Here is a 20,330-nt window from a genome sequence, read left to right as displayed (position 1 = left end):
GGGGCTTACTCTTTCCTCTACATCACGGTAGAGCCTCTTCTATTCAGGCAATCAAGTCCTTCGTCTTCCTATGCAGCGCACTTCAGCAAGATTTCTCCATATCCTAGACTTGGTCCTAGACTCAGTGAAAACAGCTGTGGCTTATCAGTGTCTGCTAAATTCTATGAGAATTTTATGGGAAACTGGGGGGAGTAATGCAACGCCAAGGCACATTACAATGTGTGTTATGTTCAAAATCTACATGTCGAGCTATTCTGTGGAGTAAAAGGAGGACATTGCATTTCCACTAATTTTTAGAGGGTAATATTCTCCACCCCCATCAAGCCCTTTGTTTGTTTTAATGATGTTGAGTGAATATTAATTACTGTGGATGGCTCTATTGTGAGCCTTAGTCCAATTTATTTCTTATGTGTAACTTTGCATAGATCTGACACCTTCGTGACACTTTAGAGAGAATAGAAAACAAAGTTATACCGTCAGACATGGTCTTAAATATTCCACTATCTGGGACTCGCACCATACATGAAGAAGCCAATACTGGGCTCCTGGCTGGCATTTTCTTTTAGGTTTTTAAATTTACATATAGAGCTAACTGAACCCAAATGAAATGGAGCACTTTACACGAGCACCAGATTACGTTACACAAGTTTAGATCTTTTTAGGCACAGGAACAGAAACCCTGATTTAAATGTTGGTTGATAGTGTTAGTACCGTCACCATGGCAGAGTACTTTACTCCTGTCATGGTGAGGGTACTCCAAATGCTACATTTAGAGATGTCCGCTGGCCCAGCGGATGTATCTCGCTTTTGCAAGAGCCACTGTCAGAGCGGTTCCTGTAAATGCATTGAAAGTGTGCCATGCGGCTCCATCAACATGACGGCTCTGCACAGCACGCTTTCACAATTTTTTTAATATTCAAAAATAAAATTTCAAAGCAGGATTTTGTTTTTGGAAAGAACAAAATGGCAGTGTTACCTATGACATGGGAGCCTTTGAAAAGTTTTTACTTTTACATACCACCATGTGCTTGCAGTTAGTAAAAGTAAAAACTGGTTATGCGTCTGCTCATTCTAAATCAGGTGGGCAAATATATGGTCAACCTCCAACGGCCCTTACTCTGTAGTGCCGTCAGCAGGGGAATGTAAGTGGGGGAGACTGAGTAGTCTCTGCCATTTACATACTTCAGTTTGCCACCATTGCAATAGTGTGTCCTTTTGCCAACATATAAATCAGGCCTTTAGTGATTTGCTCAGATTCACAGGTACCTGGTCCCCCAGTTTTAAAGTTGGCAGCTCTGGTCGTTAGGTCAATTCTCCTCCTTGAAGGTATGTTTTAATAAAGGTTTTCTCATGTGATCCTATGTTCAAGTAAGACTTATGTACAGTGAAGAGTGTATTTAATTTCACTCTTGACTCTGCGAGGAGGTAGTGAAGAGTTTTCATGCCTGGCTTCACATGATCACATTTCCTCAAATTCAGGTACATTTTGGCTGCATTGTTAAGCAGGCTTCACAGCCTGTCAGAGAGTTTTTTGGAAGCAATATGCTGAATAAGTTGAAGATGTAAAAGGAGCGCATCACCAGGGCTTCGGTCAGCCTCAGTTAATGGGGTGTTTTAAAGAAATGGAGGACATTGTGGAGCATTCCTAACTTTAAAAGGACATTTTAATTTATATAAAAGCAAATATTAATCCCAGATGCTTTGCTTACTATTATGTGTTGGGGGCACATTCACAAATTTTTATTGGCATTGTTACAGTATGGAGGTATGGTTGTAGCAAGGGCTGCAGCATCCCCAGAAAATGTGCAGTAATTGTAAATGAATAATGGACATAAATGGATTTTTCATGCAAACAGCGGAGTCAAAAGTTGCATGTAATTTAATGAGATAGCAAAGGTTAGTTACTGTAGGAATAGGCCCTTTTTGCCTTTGATCCCCCTATTTTTCTGACCCTCTTTTTGCCTGGTTTGGGGCTCTGCACACTTTACCACTGCTAATCAGTGCTAAAGTGCATGTGTTCTCCCCCTAAAACGTGGTATAATGGCTTACACCTGTTTGGCTTATTTAATTTACCTGTAAGTCCCTTGTAAAGTGATATACCATATACCCAGGGCCTGTAAATTAAATGCTACTAGTGGGCCTGCAGCGCTGATTGCACCACCTACAGAAGTAGCCTTGCAAACTTGACTCAAGCCTATCACTGCAGTGCCTGCATTCACAGTTTACTGCCACACTGACTTGGCAAGTCAAACTACTTGTGACAAACAGCCTTTTTGTTTCGTACTACTCTGAGGGCTGCTCCCCTCATAGGTTAGCATTGGGAATTCCCTTATATAATTTTAAGTAGTAATTTCTGATCTGTAAAGAGTAGTGTGGGCATGTTTAGAATGTTTGGAATAGTAGTGAGAAAAGCCTTCTGACTGGTGTAGATGGATTTTACATTACTATTTTAGAAATGCCACTTTTAGAAAATGGGCCTTTGTCTGTCCTTATGACTCTAGTGCTTTGCAGCCTGACTCAAATCCAAGTTTAGGGCAGAGTGACAGCTACACTTGGTGCATACTTTCCAGACAGCTATCATATAGGAGGGGCTGGGTGTGACAGAAGAGGCATCTGCATACTGATGGTCACCCTGGGCTGGGGAGAGTGAAGGTCGTTTACACCTTACATTTCAATAGGCTGTGTTCTGTCCTCACACAATGGGCTGATTACTTCCTACTGATGTCTGGAGACAGGGCTTGTTTGAAAAAGGGGTTGCGTTCCACTTGAAAGAGTTCCTTTGAAGTCATCCCTTTCTTCAAAGACATTTTTGAGTATATGTACAGGGGCTCTGGCCCCGTAATTTTCAGAGCGCGTTTGGGAACTGGAACTGAACCTCGGCTAGAAAGACTGCTGAGCTACTAAAGGACTCATCTCGACTGCTCTTCTGTTGTTGCCCTGCTACCTGCTGATGCTGGGTAGGTCACAGGACTCACTGGAATGTTTTTCTGCTTGTTGCCCTGCTGTCAGCTGCTCCCTGACTTTGGGGTCCCTAGACACTGGGGTGCCACCGGGAGGAACGGCCCATTGAGCTTCTTGCCTTGTTGTGTGCTGGCCTGCCTGGCTGCCGCCCCCTGCTCTGTGCCTAGTGCCCTCCAGGGGCTTATTAGCTTGCCCCCCTAGGGTTGGTGGCCTTTCCCCAGTGTATTTCGCTCGTGCTCTTAACAACCAGCAAATGGGGGGCGCTGTGTATGGTGCTTTGTTTCCTCAGCCAATGCGGGGAGAACACTGTATCTGGAAAGTTTATTTGTGTGACTATAGCGGATGGTGAGCGCTGAAACTTTGGTGACACCAGGACAAGTGCCTTGCCAAGGTCTGGCACTGCCCTGGCCCAAATGATGCTCTTTTTGAGCATTCAAAGTCAGAAAACCTTCTAGGGCCGGCCGGTCTTTGTGGTGACCTGCATTGCACCCACCATGCAGACACAAGTAGGAGAGCCACCTTGATCCTGACAATATGGCTGAGACAACTAGAACGGCCTCCTCTATCTTCCCAAGGTTCAGGCGACAGCCGCCCCGTAAGAATCCTCCTTTGATGGGCCCCGCCAGGTGGATCAACGCATCGAACTCCATGCTGCACGAGTGCAGCCCTTCTCTCAGAGCATAGGGAGACTGCGTAGCTCGGGACCCAGAATGGGTGAGACACTGGCAGCCCAGGCTCCACACCTATTGCTCCCCAGTCTTCCTCACGCCTCCAGGGACTGCAGCAATACTAGAGGATGTACTGTTTCTGGGGGTAGCTGCCCTGCAACAACACAAGAATGCAGTTAGTAACCTCACTCTTTTGTTTTAGCCCCCCTCTGTTCTGTACCTGAGGGAGGGCCTGGGGGGCATTGTCCACTAAGGTTTGAAGGATAATTACAGTGACCCCCAAGCAAGGAGTGGGGTCACCTCCATGACAAGCTAGATTTTTACCATATTTCCTGCAAAAAGGCACAGGTGTGCCAGTAGCCTCAGGTTCCTACACTGCCGGGGAGAATACCTCAGATACTTGCATTGCTAACACCAGTATCATGCGTCATATGTTATAATAATGTTTTGCGTTGTGTTTGCTTTACGAGGAGAGCGCCAGTCTTGATAATAGGCCGCATGTCAATGGTATTTATTGCACTATTCAGATTGATAAGTACCACCTTGGGGTAATTATTTTACTCCCACAATGCGTATGGCTCATGTTGTTTTGACCTGATGTTTTCTTGCAACACTAACGTATGGAGACTCACCACAATGGTTGTATGCCAGGCATAGTTTTCACACCTTGTATACACTAACGCAGTGGTTCCCAACCTGTGGTCCGCGGACCCCCAGGGGTCCCTGACACTTTCCCAGGGGGTCCACAGGCCTGGGCTGGGAGGAAGGCACTTCTCCAGCTGGGGCCTCTGACAAACACGTGTGTGCGTGTTTTCATATTTATTACTTCCTTTGTTGAGCAGTTTTAAATGCACTGAAAAGCTCCTTGTACTGCAAAAATAAAAGCGTCAAGCTAACTCAAGTGATTAATGTATCTGCTGGAGAGAGGTGGGAGTTTTGTGCAGTGCAGTTTTGACTCAAAGGTAGCGCAGATGGTTAATATGCCTGCTGCAAAGAATGTGTATCATGCAAAAAACAGTATTTTATGTGCATGGCACAGTTGGTAACTGCTTTTGTCACAGAGATTCTTTTGTTACTATGCAGTTCATAATCATAATCTAGCACAGTGAGCTGTGAACTGCCATTAAAGAGCTGTATGCAAACCGCATGGTACAAATTAGAAAGTTGTTTTTTTCCTAGTCTTTCATTTGTCTTATGCTGCTAAAAAGGTTTGCTTGTGTAGAAATACATTCTTATTGCTAACGCAGTGCTTAATTTGTGCTTGTTGTTTCCGGTGCTGAGCACCGGCACTTATTTTTCAGGGCCGGGGCTTATTCTTCTGCCTCAAGCATTTGCTGTGAGCAAAAGACACACATGGGAAAGACGGAGGAAGGGAAGAATGAAAAAGCATCACAAAGGGAGAAAGTAGAAAGCTGCTAGAATGAGCTGAAGCGCTGGGAGTGGCTTTATATGGATTGAAGAAGCCCGAGATGGTTTAGGATTATGCTGCCTCAGTATTCCGTGTACCCACATTTAATTGCATCAGCCACGTGTTAAAGAGCAGGGCTTTGGGCACCGGCACGTTTTTAGTTACAAATTAGGCACTGTGCTAATGTCATCGCTAATCACTGTGTTGTGTTCTGAATCCTACGTTTGTGCTTCTCCAGACCAAGCACTCTTAGAAAATGCCTACCAGTGTGGATGACATGTGAATCCTACATCTTGTAGTCCCCTGTAAAGTGCCCTGACACCCTACAGTGGTATGAGAGGTGCTATAAAACAAATGAAGTACATGTGACAGAGAGGCTAGGGAGAGATGAGGGGCTCTTATGGTTTACTTCCTTCCCCCTCCACTTATTTATGTGAAAAGGCTATCTCAGATCTTGCATACCTAAAAAATAAAAACAGAAATCGCTCCGGAAATGTAGAATCTGACTTGAGGATTCACCTTTCCTAAATAAAACCAAACATTGAAAAGGTAGTTGCCGAGATGCAGCATCAACCTTCCCAATAAGATGTTTCGATTTTTGCATATTTTTTCAATATAAAAGAATTTTATGTTTAGGAATTTGAGTATTTGTTTGGTGTGTACTGGTTATATTTTTTGCGAATTACTGTTTTAATGTTTGAAAATTAAATCGTACAAATTGCTGGGGGTCCCCGGCTTCCAGTAATAATTCATTGGGGGTCCTCAGGAGTCAAAAGGTTGGGAACCACTGCACTAACGCAATGATTTATGTGCCTGTCTGGTCATAATCTGTTCCCTCTGATATGATAACTGTCTATTGTGTTGCATTGTTTGGGATAATTAGCACCCTAAGGGTGACAGCATAGTATGAAAAGTACCTAGGAATAATTTCCATTGGTCTATATCCAAGATATAATATATATATTTTTATATAACCCTGTGTGGAGTCTCTTTTGTGGTGTATTATTGTGTCACTGGCGTGAGTGTCTTGAGCAAACCCTGTACACATGACCTTTGGGGATAAGCCTGACTGCTCTGCACCATCTACCAAGAACTGGGCACAGGTTATCTTTGCTGTGTAACTTACTTGCCATGACTAGGGTAGCGGGTTCTTCCTGGCTGAGGTGCATATCCTAGCCAACCAGGAACACAATTTCTAACAGTTGCAAACTGCAATATTCAAACATGTTATTTCAGTCTAAAAATGCCTATTAGATATGTGGCTTGACAAAACATAAGTGGAAGAAATTGACGTATTAGTTGAGGGTGGTGAGTTTTCACCTGAAATAATAATCACATTTCTTTCTTTTCAGGGTGAACCACTGAAGTAATTTGATAAACCGGTGCTTAGCTCTCTGGTAGCCTATCACAAAGCAGTTTATGCAGTACTTCAACAGTAATAAATGGCAACAGAAGATAAACCCCAAATCAATTTAGAAAACAGGGTACATTATAATGAATAAAATGACACCAAAACAACAAAAATGAAATGAGTAAAACCAGAGATATGAATTTGTACATTTTGATTAAATAATAGAGCCAAAAAGGACTTTGCGTCAACAGCAGTTATCTGGTCGCCCTAGACCTCTTAAAGTGAAACATTAAAGCCAACCGTGATGAGCGCATAACGGATACAGGGACCAGCTTCTGACTTAAAAACTATTATAGAGAAAAAGTGGTTGTTGAAGTGTTGTCAGTGGGGTAAGCTGGATTCAAAGCGGGACTGTATGGCAGCAGGTTGCTGAAAAGTGGGGTCACGGTGCATTCATCAATGCTGGAAATCTCTTAGCAAGCGAAATATCTGCAGATTGCTGCTGAGCGTCTGTCCTGATGAAGCGCTCTACATTTGAATTTAAAAACCTTTCTGGAATTCAGATCTCCTTCAACAGGGCGAACCACCAAGTTGAGGCTGATGGAGCATTCAGCACCAAAGGATGCAGCTTCAACAGCAGTCCAGGTCTCTGATGATTCTCCAGGCAGAAACTTGGCAAAAAGTGTCCAAGTCCCACTTCTTTCAGTTTGGCGTGAGGGGAAGTACACTCTAACACCAGCCAAGAGTCCAGGACCTACAGGCCACTACGTGGGGTTACGACTGACTCCAAAAGAGGCCAACAGCAGGGTTCAGGGCAGGTCCGTTTGGCACTGGTCAGTTGGGCAGTTGCAGAGAAATGTCTCTGGAACCTTGTTATGTCCAAGTAGCTCAAAAAGGAGGTTAGCCAATTGATTCTGCATTTTTGGCTTGAAAAGTCCACATTCTTTTCAATGTATATCCTCTTAAGGTACATTATTTATTTTATTTATTAAAGAAAATGGTGCTATTGCAGCAGGAGCATCACAAGGTGCCGTACATAATCAGAGTGTTTGTAGAGGTGGTTGAAATCGAAGACAGAAACTACAATGTAAAGGGAATAGGACAGCTGGAAGCACACAATATGGGCAAAACTAGCAGTACAGTAATGCCTTACACTACCCATTTGAACGTTACCTGAATGTACAGTTTGAAATGCTACAGAGCACAATTACCAATTTCTGATGCAATACAGAGCACAAGGTTTCTGTGCTACGTTTTGAAAGAGACCAATACAGAGCCATAGGTAATATGATATGGCCTGCAACTCTCTTCCCAAGTGCTGGCATACTATTAGGCTAACTAGTGCCATGCACACAACTTTACACCATAGTGCAAAGATGTACATGTGATGTCTAACATAGTATTTATACTAGAAGGGTATCCTTCCATTTCAAGATACAATGCTCAGACAAAGCTTAAAACACTTCATACATTGGAATGTGCTGTACAGTGCAACAAACATGCACATTTTTGAACAGTTAAGAGAAATTAATCAACTTAATGCCTGCTTCGAAGGAGCATTATTTTTTGACACAAAGTGCTCTCTATAGTAGATGTGGTTTTGTGTCAAAAACCATTAGTGATAGCCAAAGCGCAAAGCGCTATTAGTGTTAATTTACAGGCTATTTTCCAGCACAGATACAGTTTTACACCGGAGAGTCAACAGCTTATTACCACTGCGCTTTTTGTTGCTATTAACGTGCAAAGTGTTGATAAATCTGTCCCAAATAGTTACAATTATTTGCCGAAAACCAAGGATTTTTGGTCATATGTTGAAAGCTACATTAGGACCCAACTGTCTAATCTTCTAGGATGGGAAAGTAAGAAATGATGGGCCTGATAACGAGCTAGGAGGTTCAGTCCAACATGTGAACCCCTGTTTATGCACAGGTTGGAATTCTGAGTTGTTAGGTATTTAATGCATCCAATAGTTATGGGATGCTTTAAATAACTCAACCTGCCGAAATTTAACAGGGGAAACCATATAGTATTTACCATATCATGCAGATTTTGGTGTGTTAAAAACCAAGGTCTGCATGTTATTCGCAAACAAATTGTAGTAGGTGGTATTTATTGCACTCCATAAATAACATAATATGTGGTTTTATTACTTACCATGTGCGATAAATACTACCCATACTCGTATTCAGGGCCTAAGCCCATTAGAATGTTCTTGATATTAATGTGCAGATTAGAACAATTGTTGAATAATCAGTTTAAAAAAAAAATCTGTCTTCCCCTTTTATGAAAACATCACTCGTATCACCAGGGGTGATAATCGCATGAGATTGGCTGATAGTGTTATCACCTGTTATTCCCCATTTTAGGCCTAAGTCAATAGACCCAATCCTTTTCAATTTTAGGCCTGGTATGGACAGCTTTATCTGACTGTCACATCCTTTGATGATACATTAATGCACAGAGAAGGTCAATCGATTAGCCCCCATAGGCTGTTGTTTGCCATAAGTGTCATTCATAGGTTGGATCAGTTAGATATATGTGGTTTTGCTTGAATTAGTCAATCCTGTGTGTTGTCATCAACCTATAGCGCCTCATCTCACACCATCATTTAGGGACAATGAATTTAGAGAGAGTTTTGGTGTTGCAGAAATCACCGAGTGACCCTTTGTATTATAAAAAGCAGAGTTGCATTTTTTCAGGAAGAAGAACACTCTAAGCGACTCTGGAGAGTTAAGAGAGCTTTTATTGCCTTTTGGTATTATTTTGCATACAGCTATAAGAGACTATTGGTGTTTAGAGAGGAGTTATGCCTGTGGTTGGGTATTAAGAACATTGATCCAGGTGTGGCTTACAGGCTGGACAGCAAAGGAGAGGAATATCACACTATGTGGTCACCAACCACAAAGTGCACGCATTTTGTGTGCCTATATATTAATTAAACAAATAGGTAGAACCTTTCCATAATTGTCCTGTCTTTAATGATAGCCCAAATTATCTCTGATAGCTGAGAATGCCTGTTGAGATGTGTGTTGGAAGTGTCATGCAATTGTTTGAAGTGCGGATGAGGGCTTTCTCCTGCTGTCAAATATTCTGTGGCCCCATATTCTGTATGTATGGTTAGGGTCCAACACATTAGAGAACATTAGCCCAGATGTACTAAGTCATTTTACAGTTGCAAACCCTGTGATTCACAAATTCACTGGGTGTGCAACAGCAAAAGGGAAATTTCAAAAGTACAAAACCCATTTTATATTTTTAAAAAGATTTACTGACTTGTATAAAGGGCTTTACGTCCCATACAATTTTCATACGCAATTCATTTTTTAATAGATAAGTGGTCTGCAAACACAATACCAGTCACAACCATTGACCAGTTAAGCACTCTCCAAAGGAGTTGGTAACTGATTCCCACTTTGGAATCAGAGTGGCAGACTCAGAGGGAGCAGGGAGTGCTCCAGATGTCCACTCCCTAATCCACCTGAAGTTCCCCTAAAACGATTTTTTTAAAGCAACACTGGTTCCTTCAAGGATCTGGAGCTGCTTAGAAAAAACGGTTTCCATTTTTTAATGTAACCACAGGAAGGATGGTGTGCTAACTCGCAAAGAACAGCATCCTTGTGAGTGCAGCCAATGAGTCAGTCCTAAATTGGTACCTGCCAGTGAACATTAATTAGGTAGGTGTTTTGCAACCCCTTCCAATTTATAATTGCTTGGACTCACCTATTAGTACATAAGTTGGTTTTGCAAAATCTAATTTTATTCACAAATAGTAAACAGTTAGTGGCCACTTTTTGCAAATGGAACAATGGTTCATCTGGCCTATTGTCCAATTCCAATGCAATGATATTCTGAGTGGTATTACTCAAAAATGCATCAGCACAGTGATTCCCAACCTTTTGACTTCTGTGGACCCCATTTTATCATTACTGGAACCCGGGACCCCCACTGAATTATTATTAGAATCCAGAGACCCCGTATTGAGTCATTACTGGAAGCTGGGGGACCCAGGCCTAAAAATTGTAGTTGATTTGAACTGAAAAGCAATGCATAAAAATACACAAAAACAAGCATTCCATCAAGCACATAACCAAATTATAACACAATGCATTTAATTTGCAAACAAATAAACTAAAAAAATAAAGCCACACATCGCCCATGCTATATTCTGTTTAATGCACCTGTACTGCCCCCATGAATCAATCTGAGGATAATAATTAAATGTTTAGCCCCCAATTTCAAACTCCTTGACAGCTACAGTACGTTTTAAAATGTTTGTTTGTACATTTAGCCTCTTGATCTTTGTACACTTTATTAATGTGTTAATATTAGTTAATTTTCTGAGCAGCCACGGGTCCCTTGAAGAGGCTTCGAGGACCACCTGTGGTCCCCAGACCACAGGTTGGGAACCACTGCATTAGCATGTTGGTGATTATTGCTAGTGGATGCACAGTACTTGAGTACAGCATACAAGAGGATGTGGATATATACCATACACAGTATATCATGGTCCCTAATATTTATCTTGGCATCATATGTTTGGAAGAGCATAACTTGGGAACAGGTTTCTGGGGGGCACGCATAATTCATCTGAGCTGCAGAATTATACTATATTTGGCACTGTTAAAAATGGTGATAAATTAATTTACAAGGTCCCTTTCAAACCATTAAAATTAATGACAAGCGATTTTGATTGGGCGTCTCTATGCTTTGATCGGTTAGTTTATTTGCATCCAGAATGGTGCCGTTTGAATAGACCACCATAAGTGCAGACATCTACCCATCTGTTTAGGAATCTATGCTCCAAAATGCACAACGGAGTTCTAATCTGTCACAGACCTCTGTGAAATCCTTCCCCATCCCTTCACATGCTCACACCTGTGAAATGGGCTTAACCCTTTTGCTGCAAGCACCCGCTGATGCAGCTATACTGGTATGTTTTTTTAATTAATTTGACTGGAGTGAGCCGAGGACAACGGCCAGCACCCCCACTGTAAACATTTTACAAGCTCCCTTGCATTGGATGACCATACCACCTTGTTCTTTGGTTCTCCTATTTAGTCCAGTGTTCCATATCTTGGTCAGCTCTCTTGTTTGTGACTGTATGGGATTCAATGCCTAAATATACCTGCTGTGTAAAGTCAAAGCCTCTTTGACAATATGACATCTCATCGGACTCTTATCGAAATGGCCGCAGCATAAATGTGACGAACATGGTATTTATTGTGGTCAGACACTTTAAAACCTGCAGGAGACTAGAAGAAAAATAAAAAAAAATATGTATATTTTCAAAATCTTCAGATATACGCCGGCTTTGGGCATTTTGGCCTTTCGGTGCTTTCTATGTATGTTGTAGTGGTTTCACGTTCCTCAGAGGATAGTTTAAGTATTGCATTGACACACTGGGTGACACTTCTTAGCAATTCTAGCAGACACTAGGATACCACATTGTGTCCCACTCTTAATTAGTAATGATTGTGGCAAGCGCCTACACCAAATTAATCCTCACACCAAATATCTAACGAACTGACTGTGAAAAAAACATTTTCATTGTGCTAATCTTTTCCATGTTACACCCTCCCCGTGTTCATTTATTTTACAACTTAAATGTACCTCTCAAACCCATAAAAGAGTACTGGGCCATTGTATAACTCCTGAATAGAAAGCAATAACGAAGAAAACATTTAATACTAAAAAGACACTCCCAAATACTTTAAAATTGCAAAAAAACATAAAAGTACTCTCTAACGTAAAAGAAAACATACAAAGGAGAAAGGGCAAGAGATGAAAGAGAAAAACATGCCTATGAACGAGTGATAGTGATGGGAGTGCGGTGGGCGTGGTTAAAAGCCCAGATACATAACAACAGGTCGGAAAAGCAGCGCTTGCGCGCCGCTATGCTCGAGTGAAAAATGACAAACTTGATCATGTAGGGCAAACAAAACCGCACAGATGAAACGCCAGGACAAGCAGCGAAAAATATACAAACTAACTACCTATGATAGTGTGATAGTGTTCTACACAGTAAAAGTGTTCATATCAATTCATTCCTAATGTGTCATAAATAAAATTTGGCTTGCGGATTCCCATCACCTTTTTAGTGTAGTAAGAGCCAAATTACATTCGGTAAATCCATCCTAGAAAAAACATTTCTATCTTATATAGAAAAGACGCCTTCATTTTAGTGAATAACCATCAAAAATGGCATTTCCATCTTGAAACATGTTTGTGTCTCTGTGTGCTAATTAGAAGAATGCGGCTTTGCAAAAACGCTGGATGTCTATTAATATTCAACAAGCTCAAGTGAAATGAATGTGAAAGAAAGTATGATTTGCATACGGTGGAAAACACATCATATTGATGCAGTAAGCAGAAAAGTCTTCAGAGATTTTCCTGTCTATTAGCAATTCAAATGACTGCGGGTATGAGGGTCCCTCCGCACCATAATGATATTGGTTCTGCAGTACCCAAACACGGTTGGAGGCCCGATTTTGCAATGGTGTAACAAAACTTGAGGGGGACCTCCTGCAAAGTCAATGAAGGGGTGGTCCCACCTCCTCCCGCCCACCACCTTACACCCCACAGACCCACTCAATGTACTGCGCTGATGGGGTACCCTAGAGCTCGGGAACACCCCCGCCACAGGGTCTGCTTGGGCTAACGTTAAACTTCTGCCATTTTCCTTGCGTGCATTCGAATCTCAGGCATCGTTGCTACACAACTACTGTCCCAATAACACGTTGATAAAACAATGTATGTGTTTGATCAACAACAACAGTAACACTGTTATTGCTGGCTCGTTGTCTCCGCGGTCACAATCGCTCTTTCCCCATAAATGAAAACAACCAGAAATGGGATGAAAGGTTGTGGGGTAGTTGAGAGCAGATGGAGAAGAAGGCAATGAGAATGGGAAACTTCAGAGCAGTGTCCTTCAAGGCTAATCTTGTCTGTCTTATTACAAGTGCCATAAGATATAATAGAGCATTTTTTAACCCTTTCCAACTCCCTTGGACGTTAGTGTTTTTTTCACCCTACTACACAAGTAAATCTGGTTTATCCACACTTCGAGTTTCATCATCTTTTACTGGCTTCTAGTTAGCAAACGATTTCTATTGCCATCCCTTCATGTTGCTGGACATTAAGATATTCTGCCCCCCAACCAGAACACAGTGTTCCTGTTGATTTCTGCTTCCTCCAGCGACTCGAATAGAGTTAAGACTTTCAGTTCGATTTTGGGGTTGTAGAAGTACAGTAAGTGTTTATTAAAAGTGCACAGACAGTGAAGGTTATTCGAATAGCATCTTTCATGAACCTAATCATCTCAGAAACTGGTCATACTTCATTTAGTGGAACTCAACAGTGATTAAGCTATTTGTACAGGAAAGCTCTCTTCTAGAATGTCATCAAATTGGCTTCGTTCTTAACATCTCTATTGAGATGTTTCCAAGTCAAGGATCCAGAGTCCAGAAGCTTCTTTTCATAGCAGAAACCAGTGAGAATTATCACCATCACTATATTTGCCATCTCTAGATTTCTCGATCATAGACACTATCCTAAGAGAAAGTGTGTGATGCTGCTGTCTAAAACCACTGGGCACTCCCCGCTTGCTGTTTCATAGAAAAGTACACAAAATAGAAGGAGACTGTTGCCACCATAGGACGTTAGTGTAGGAACCTACTCGGATCCGACACATGGTCTTCCATGTAAAGGTCCCTATAAGCATCATGACTGCTTTATAATTAATGCAGGAAGTGTCTTGACAGACTACTACTAAACATGCTCTACAAGTGCAGCTTGCTACTAAACGTATGCTGGATTTGGGATTCAAATGCTTAGATTTTCAGAATATGAACATTAAAATAAGATTGATTTAACTGTAGTACAACCATTAGACTCATTGAGAGATCATTTATCAAATGGCCTTTTGCAATCTTATTTCTCCATGACAAGTGTGAAATGGGCTTCACTAAATGAGGAAGTGCGAGTTTGTGCCAAATATCAATCAAATGATAACTGTCCTTAAAGTGCTTAGAACTAGCTGATTGCATCCATTTCTGATGTACTCTTTCATGGCACTGCTTTATCTACTGCATAACCTTTGCTTAGAAGTGGCGGATCGCATCTTGGATTGGTTAACATATTACTTATTTAAAACAATTAAATTCATCCCAGTGGCTTTCCCAGTGGCTTTCTCCTGGTGCCCCTCTGTGAGTTGTCAGGTGTACCAAAATTGCTCTCAAGTTCAAAGATGATCAACATGAAGTATCTGGGAAATGTTTTTGTTTATACCAGGAACTCTGCCACCCAGCATGCTGAAAACACTCAGCTTCACCTTTGGGAACCTTCCCTGGCAGACATTCACCAATTGTGGGCCTGTCTATGTGATACGGAGATTTGGAGTTTATTCAGTTTGACTCTAAATCCTGCAAAAAGGACCTTAAATTTCTCTGGATCACAAACACCTTTTCTTCCTCTGCCAACAATTGACCCTCCTTACTTTCCTCACTCAGCATATGCTCAGCACTCTTTGTGATGTCTTTGAAATTCACTATTATTTCCAGGTATTTACCCCTCCACGTAATTATTATTGCAAGATAATGGTGTTACCATTGATCTGTGTTTAAAAATAAAAGATTAAACCAATTCAGCCCCATTCAATTTCAGCCCAGTTCCTTGTATTTTCTCAGCTGGATGGTAAGAATGGCATTCTTTTTTCCAGCTCTTTTTAATTATTTTCAGTTACAGACAATATACAGTGATTAGCCCAGAGTAAATAAAATCAGAAATAAGTTCCAAAACTCCCAATTACAATAAATATGTACCAGGTACAGTTAATTGTCCACCAATCTGGAACGTCCCACCATTAGTCCCAAATCTTATGGTATTTCTGGGACAACCCTTTGAGTTCTGTACATGCTCTTCAGCCTTTGCACAATTGTCCATATTTTCAGTCCACTCTTTGATGGTGGGGAACCTGTCCAAAACCCAGTGGTGTGCAACGTCCCACCTAGCCATCAGTAAACTCAGTGCAACAAATAATCTTGTGTCATGGTTTCCACCCCTCTCATCCATGAGACCCAGGGGTGCCATTTTAAGATCAGGTGTGACAGGCGAATGTACAGTCTGGGTCAGAATATCATTCACCTGGGCCCAGTAGGTTGTATAAAAGGGCAGGTCCATATTGTGTAGTGGAAGGTGCCTAAGAACACTTTACATTGTAAATAGTTAGGGTCAATGCATGGTTGTATTCTGTAATACATCTGGTGGAAATACTTAAATTGTATAAGCCTCAGGCATATGAACACTGCTAGGATACTGGAGGCCATCTTTGCTTTGGCACAATCAGCATCATCCAAGGGGACAAATTCCAGCATTCATCTCTTTCTGAGTTGTGAAAGGAGGTCTGGGTGTTGTTGACCAATGTACTGTGGATAGTAAAAATTCCCTTCCTGCCACGTTGTGTAATCCTGAGTTTGGGCTTCAATGGGCTACACTCAGTTAAAGTTTTGAGATTGGGTGCATAAGGCTCCAGGGCATTAGGTAGTTGTAGGTAACAGTAAAATTGTGTCTTATGAAGGTCCTAGCTGTCAGTTAAGGAGGCAAATGATAGAATGTTGTCCCCAGCTCAGACATCCCTGAGCTTTAAAATTCTTATGAGATCCCAGGGACAGAATCCCAGCAAATTGACAATGGGCCTAATTCGCAAAGTGCCTCCACAGTTATGGCGGAAGCCCCGCATTGGTGGCAGGGATCCTGCACTCATGGCAGGATCTCTGCAATGGGAAACTGCAGTACAGAGGTCCCATCATGAGTGTGGGACCCCCGCTGTGATTTTAGGGCCTTTGCTGTGACTGCGAGGCCCTTTGTGAATTAGGCCCAGTGTGCTTATCCCAGTTGCCACACCACCACAGGGTTTTGGCGAGCAGGACTCCCTTCCACCCAATCCACTTGAGAGCAGAACACCAACATGAATGCACTGTTTTAGTAGCAGAAGGAAGGTTCTAGCATATTATCAGGTTGTGTACCAAATTAAGAATACAATGCCTATCTATACATTCCAGGTCAGAGCAGACACTCAATTAGATATGATCAGCGAATAACCAATCATTAACCAATATGAGTTGGCAAGTCCAATAATACATTTTAATATCAGCTAATCCGTGTCCCCCTTCATATGAGAGGTAGTTCACATTTCCTAAAAGCAACTCCAGGTTGCTTTTCATCCCAAAAGGAGCAATGAGATGGCCTGCTGAAAGAATTAGAAAGAAGTAAAGGGAGTTCCCACCTCCTGCCACATCACCACACGCAGCTCTGGGGCGTATCCACAGCACAGTCCGAAAGCTCTGTATGCCAGACCTCATAAAGACTCACACAGTAGAATGCACCTCATTTATCCTGTGTGCTGGTTCAGATGTCAAGGCCGGACAGCGCTGAATGAGTGCCCTCCCGGGAAGCAGCTCTGCGGGCACAGACACAGCACTCATCAATGCACTCCAGGACAGAAGTAGAGGGAGAAAAGGGGACGCACCACAGGTCACTGATAGGGAGCACACCCACACCTTTTCAATCCCATCAGCTAGGGTAGACTTCAAGGCCAGCTGGCATCAGTCATGCACCTCCTCAAGGCACAGCCCAGTGGGCCTCGCTGCAGCACTCGTTTATGCAGGCCGCAGACCACCAGGCCCAACCTCAGTTATAGGTCACAGAGGCTACCCATCCACAGTCTGCATGCGGCAGGACTCCCTGCTCAGGGCCGCACACCACACTCCTGGCCTCCAGGGGAGGAGCAAGCAGGTAGGCTAGGATTATTACAAATGTTGGATGCTCTGCAGGGTTCAGCTGGTCTGCATTCACTATCTTTGCGAGCCAACTCACGGTCCTGGGAATGCTATTATTGCTGTGTTCCATCTGCTGGATTTAGTTCTCAGCCATCTTTTCTTCACACTCTCACCCATTTGACATCTGGTTTTCACTAATGTGGTCATACCACCTTTGCTCTGCTTTGTTTAACGTATACTGATTATTCTTGAACTACTAAATCAATTTCAATTTCAAATCTCTTACAATCCAAGGGAAAGTCAAAGCTAGGCCGTTTGCCTTTTACATATTCTAATCAGACATTTTGTTGTAGAATTGGTCTGCAGCTGAACAATATCTGCAGAATTCTCCCTCATTGACATCCATCTGTTTTCTAGACATGTTATATTTTTGTTCAGCACTTCTAACTTACTTTATAGACTTGAATGTCCAACTTTAATATAATGTTTTACACTTGGTGTCATATCTTTGGGACTCTCTCCCTTATATTGTGTGCCTTTCTACTTCACTAGGTATTTCTACATTTTTAACAATTGTCTATATTGTCCCACTTCTCTTTGGGGCCAGGGTGCCCTTAATCAATATCTTAAATACAATAAATAAAAATACCTCTAGGGTGAATTGAGAGTGTGTTCCAAATGACCCTGAAAAACCAAGAACTCCAATCCTTGACGCGTCCCACGCTATAAGGCTAGCACAGCATCACATTATCCGAGGGTGTCAGGTAATCTATCCCACAAATGGGACGTCAGTTGTGCCTACTCCATACAGATTGGGTTCCAACACTCCGTGACAGGATCACATCACTGTGTGTGGAATAGCACCTGGACATCATATCCTATCTTTTGCCTGAGACAGAAAGTGACTATAAACGGATACTCCAGTAGAAACACCTCCGTCCCTGACATTCCTTTTGAGGGCAAGAAATGTATCACTTTGCTGAATGGTTGATGGCATGTCCTGCTGTAGATCACATGCTGGTACGTTACATGGTATCCTTTGCAAGAAAGTAAAGACGTTTTCGCTAGTTCGTTTGGAGGACAAATAGCTCACCTTGCTATTTGTCCATCTATTATGTAAACCAGAACAATATAATGTTACTTAAGGGAATTGATTAGATATCAGATACTTACCCTCTGCTTCTCTGGGTCCACGTAGCGAATACCAAAATAGTCCTTCTCCAGCAGGCTGTAATGGTTACAGATGTGGTCAAGGAGAAACTGCCCCTTGGTTTCCCTCTGCAAAGAAATCACGTTGACAGTTAGCTACGGGAAGGTGAAACAGTTTACTACTGGTTGCACAATTGACCTTAACATGTAAAAATTAATATATATTTGCTCACTTCTGACTGACTTCATTCAAATTAATGTTGCACACTTCAGAAACGAAAGAGGGCGAATGAAAGGGGTACATCATTTCTAAAAGGCTCTCTCTCTTTTTTTCAGGATCATGTCTTGACAGCAAAAAAATATTTCCTTGCAAAATAAAGCATAAAGCATTGTTTGCTGAAGGGGAATGACAGAGTGGCAGCATGGGCTTGAACGATACTGTGCAGATACTCTTAGTTGCATTTCTTGCTGGCTCTTGAACGAAACTGGTATCTTAAAACCTTGTGCAGTTCAGTGTCTCAAGACAGCATGATTATCAATCTGAGAATGACCATGAACCCTCATTAAGAGAGATCACCAGAATGAAGGTACTGACTAAGGCTCTGAGTCTGGTGAAACCGATTCTGGCCTGTATTTCTACATCTAATTACACAAAAAGGCAAGTTAGAGTTCCTAGGAAGGAGAATAATCAGGGTGATTCATAGTTACTGATTCCTTTTCCCCAGGTTTTTTTTCCGATTTCAGGGATCTTTTTTAACCCATATTGACCACCTGCTATGAGAAACTAATTGTGATATTCAAAGATACCAGTAATCCATTATGACTTTAAGACGGCAGGTTTTATGAAGGATACTTTTAGTTATAAGAAAATCCCATCCATCCATCCGTATCCCTGGAGTAACTGTCACTGTTCTCACAACACAACACATTCCATTACCTAGTTATGACATATGAGATAATATCATGGTGTTCTAACATCACACAGAGCTGATGGTCTGCTCACTACCGAGCTTCCCAGCTACCACCACACAAAGGCAAATGATTGGAGGCCAAAGACCACCACTGTGCATGGGCTGTGGGGTAAAAACAATGTGGGTGAGAAAATCAGGCTTAGGGCTTTGGTTGGTGTTGTAGGAAGGGGCCGGGTGGTGGTGACCTTTGGGTCCAGGGCCCTTGTTTTCAACTCAGAGCCGGGTGGTATTATCTGGTACGTTTTTGCACGCAATACAATCAAGCCCAGTAGTCTGCCAACAGGTAATTTTGGATGCAGGAACATGCAAGAACTGACCACTCTGAAAGGGCCAGGGTTATTTCCTCCTGTGGATACCACATTACGGCTGATTCACAATGGTCACTGTGAAATATTTGTATTTTTTAGTGATATGAAGAAAACATGTTTTATAGGCTTGGCACAGAGAGAGCTTTAGCTGTATTGCCACCCTCATGTTTTCCTAAACATTCATAATAAACATACATACAGGAGCTTTCAGACAACCCTCTTCATCCATTGGTCTGTTCAAGTGTCATTCATTTTGCTTCCAATCACTACAACAATCATCATGGGACAATGGGTCAGCCCACTTCAGTCAATGGCTCACTTGTGGATGATAACATTTTTCTTGTAAACATGTACATCTGCCTAAAAGGTGGTCCACTTCATGCCTGGGCTGGTGGGCCGATTGCTGCTTTCATTTACACTTTCCTTTCATTTGTGCTTTGCGGGGGAATATTGTATTTGGTTTTTTTTACAAGCACACAAACAATACCATTAAACAACAGCATCTTTATTTTTTTTACCACTTTTAAATTTGTAATGCTTGTTGCATAGGTTTGAAAGAAAAAAACACAGGTTTCCAACGGACTGAACTATTGACTTTGTCAAAGCGTCTTCATTGAGTCATCTGCGAATGTAGGCATTTTTCACATAAATAACTGAATATTGAGGAATGTATTTATTTATATTTGGTGCTACTATATTTCCTTTCCGCCACTTTAGATTACATCTAAACTCTGGAAAG

At 42.0% G+C, this 20,330-nt stretch overlaps 1 protein-coding gene across 1 annotated transcript in view; it reads right to left on the bottom strand.

Annotated features, from left to right (window-relative positions):
- The window catches only part of FRMD3 (FERM domain containing 3), a 530,236-nt gene that overhangs the window by 278,665 nt on the left and 231,241 nt on the right, over positions 1–20,330 (bottom strand). Inside the window, exon 2 of the mRNA XM_069229965.1 lies at positions 18,337–18,441. Within this exon, the coding sequence (XP_069086066.1) occupies positions 18,337–18,441 (105 nt within the window). The remainder of the gene's footprint in view (positions 1–18,336; positions 18,442–20,330) is intronic.

This window comes from Pleurodeles waltl, chromosome 1_1, assembly GCF_031143425.1.
Source record: "Pleurodeles waltl isolate 20211129_DDA chromosome 1_1, aPleWal1.hap1.20221129, whole genome shotgun sequence".
Lineage (NCBI taxonomy): Eukaryota > Metazoa > Chordata > Amphibia > Caudata > Salamandridae > Pleurodeles > Pleurodeles waltl.
This window is presented reverse-complemented; position numbering and strand designations above follow the sequence as displayed.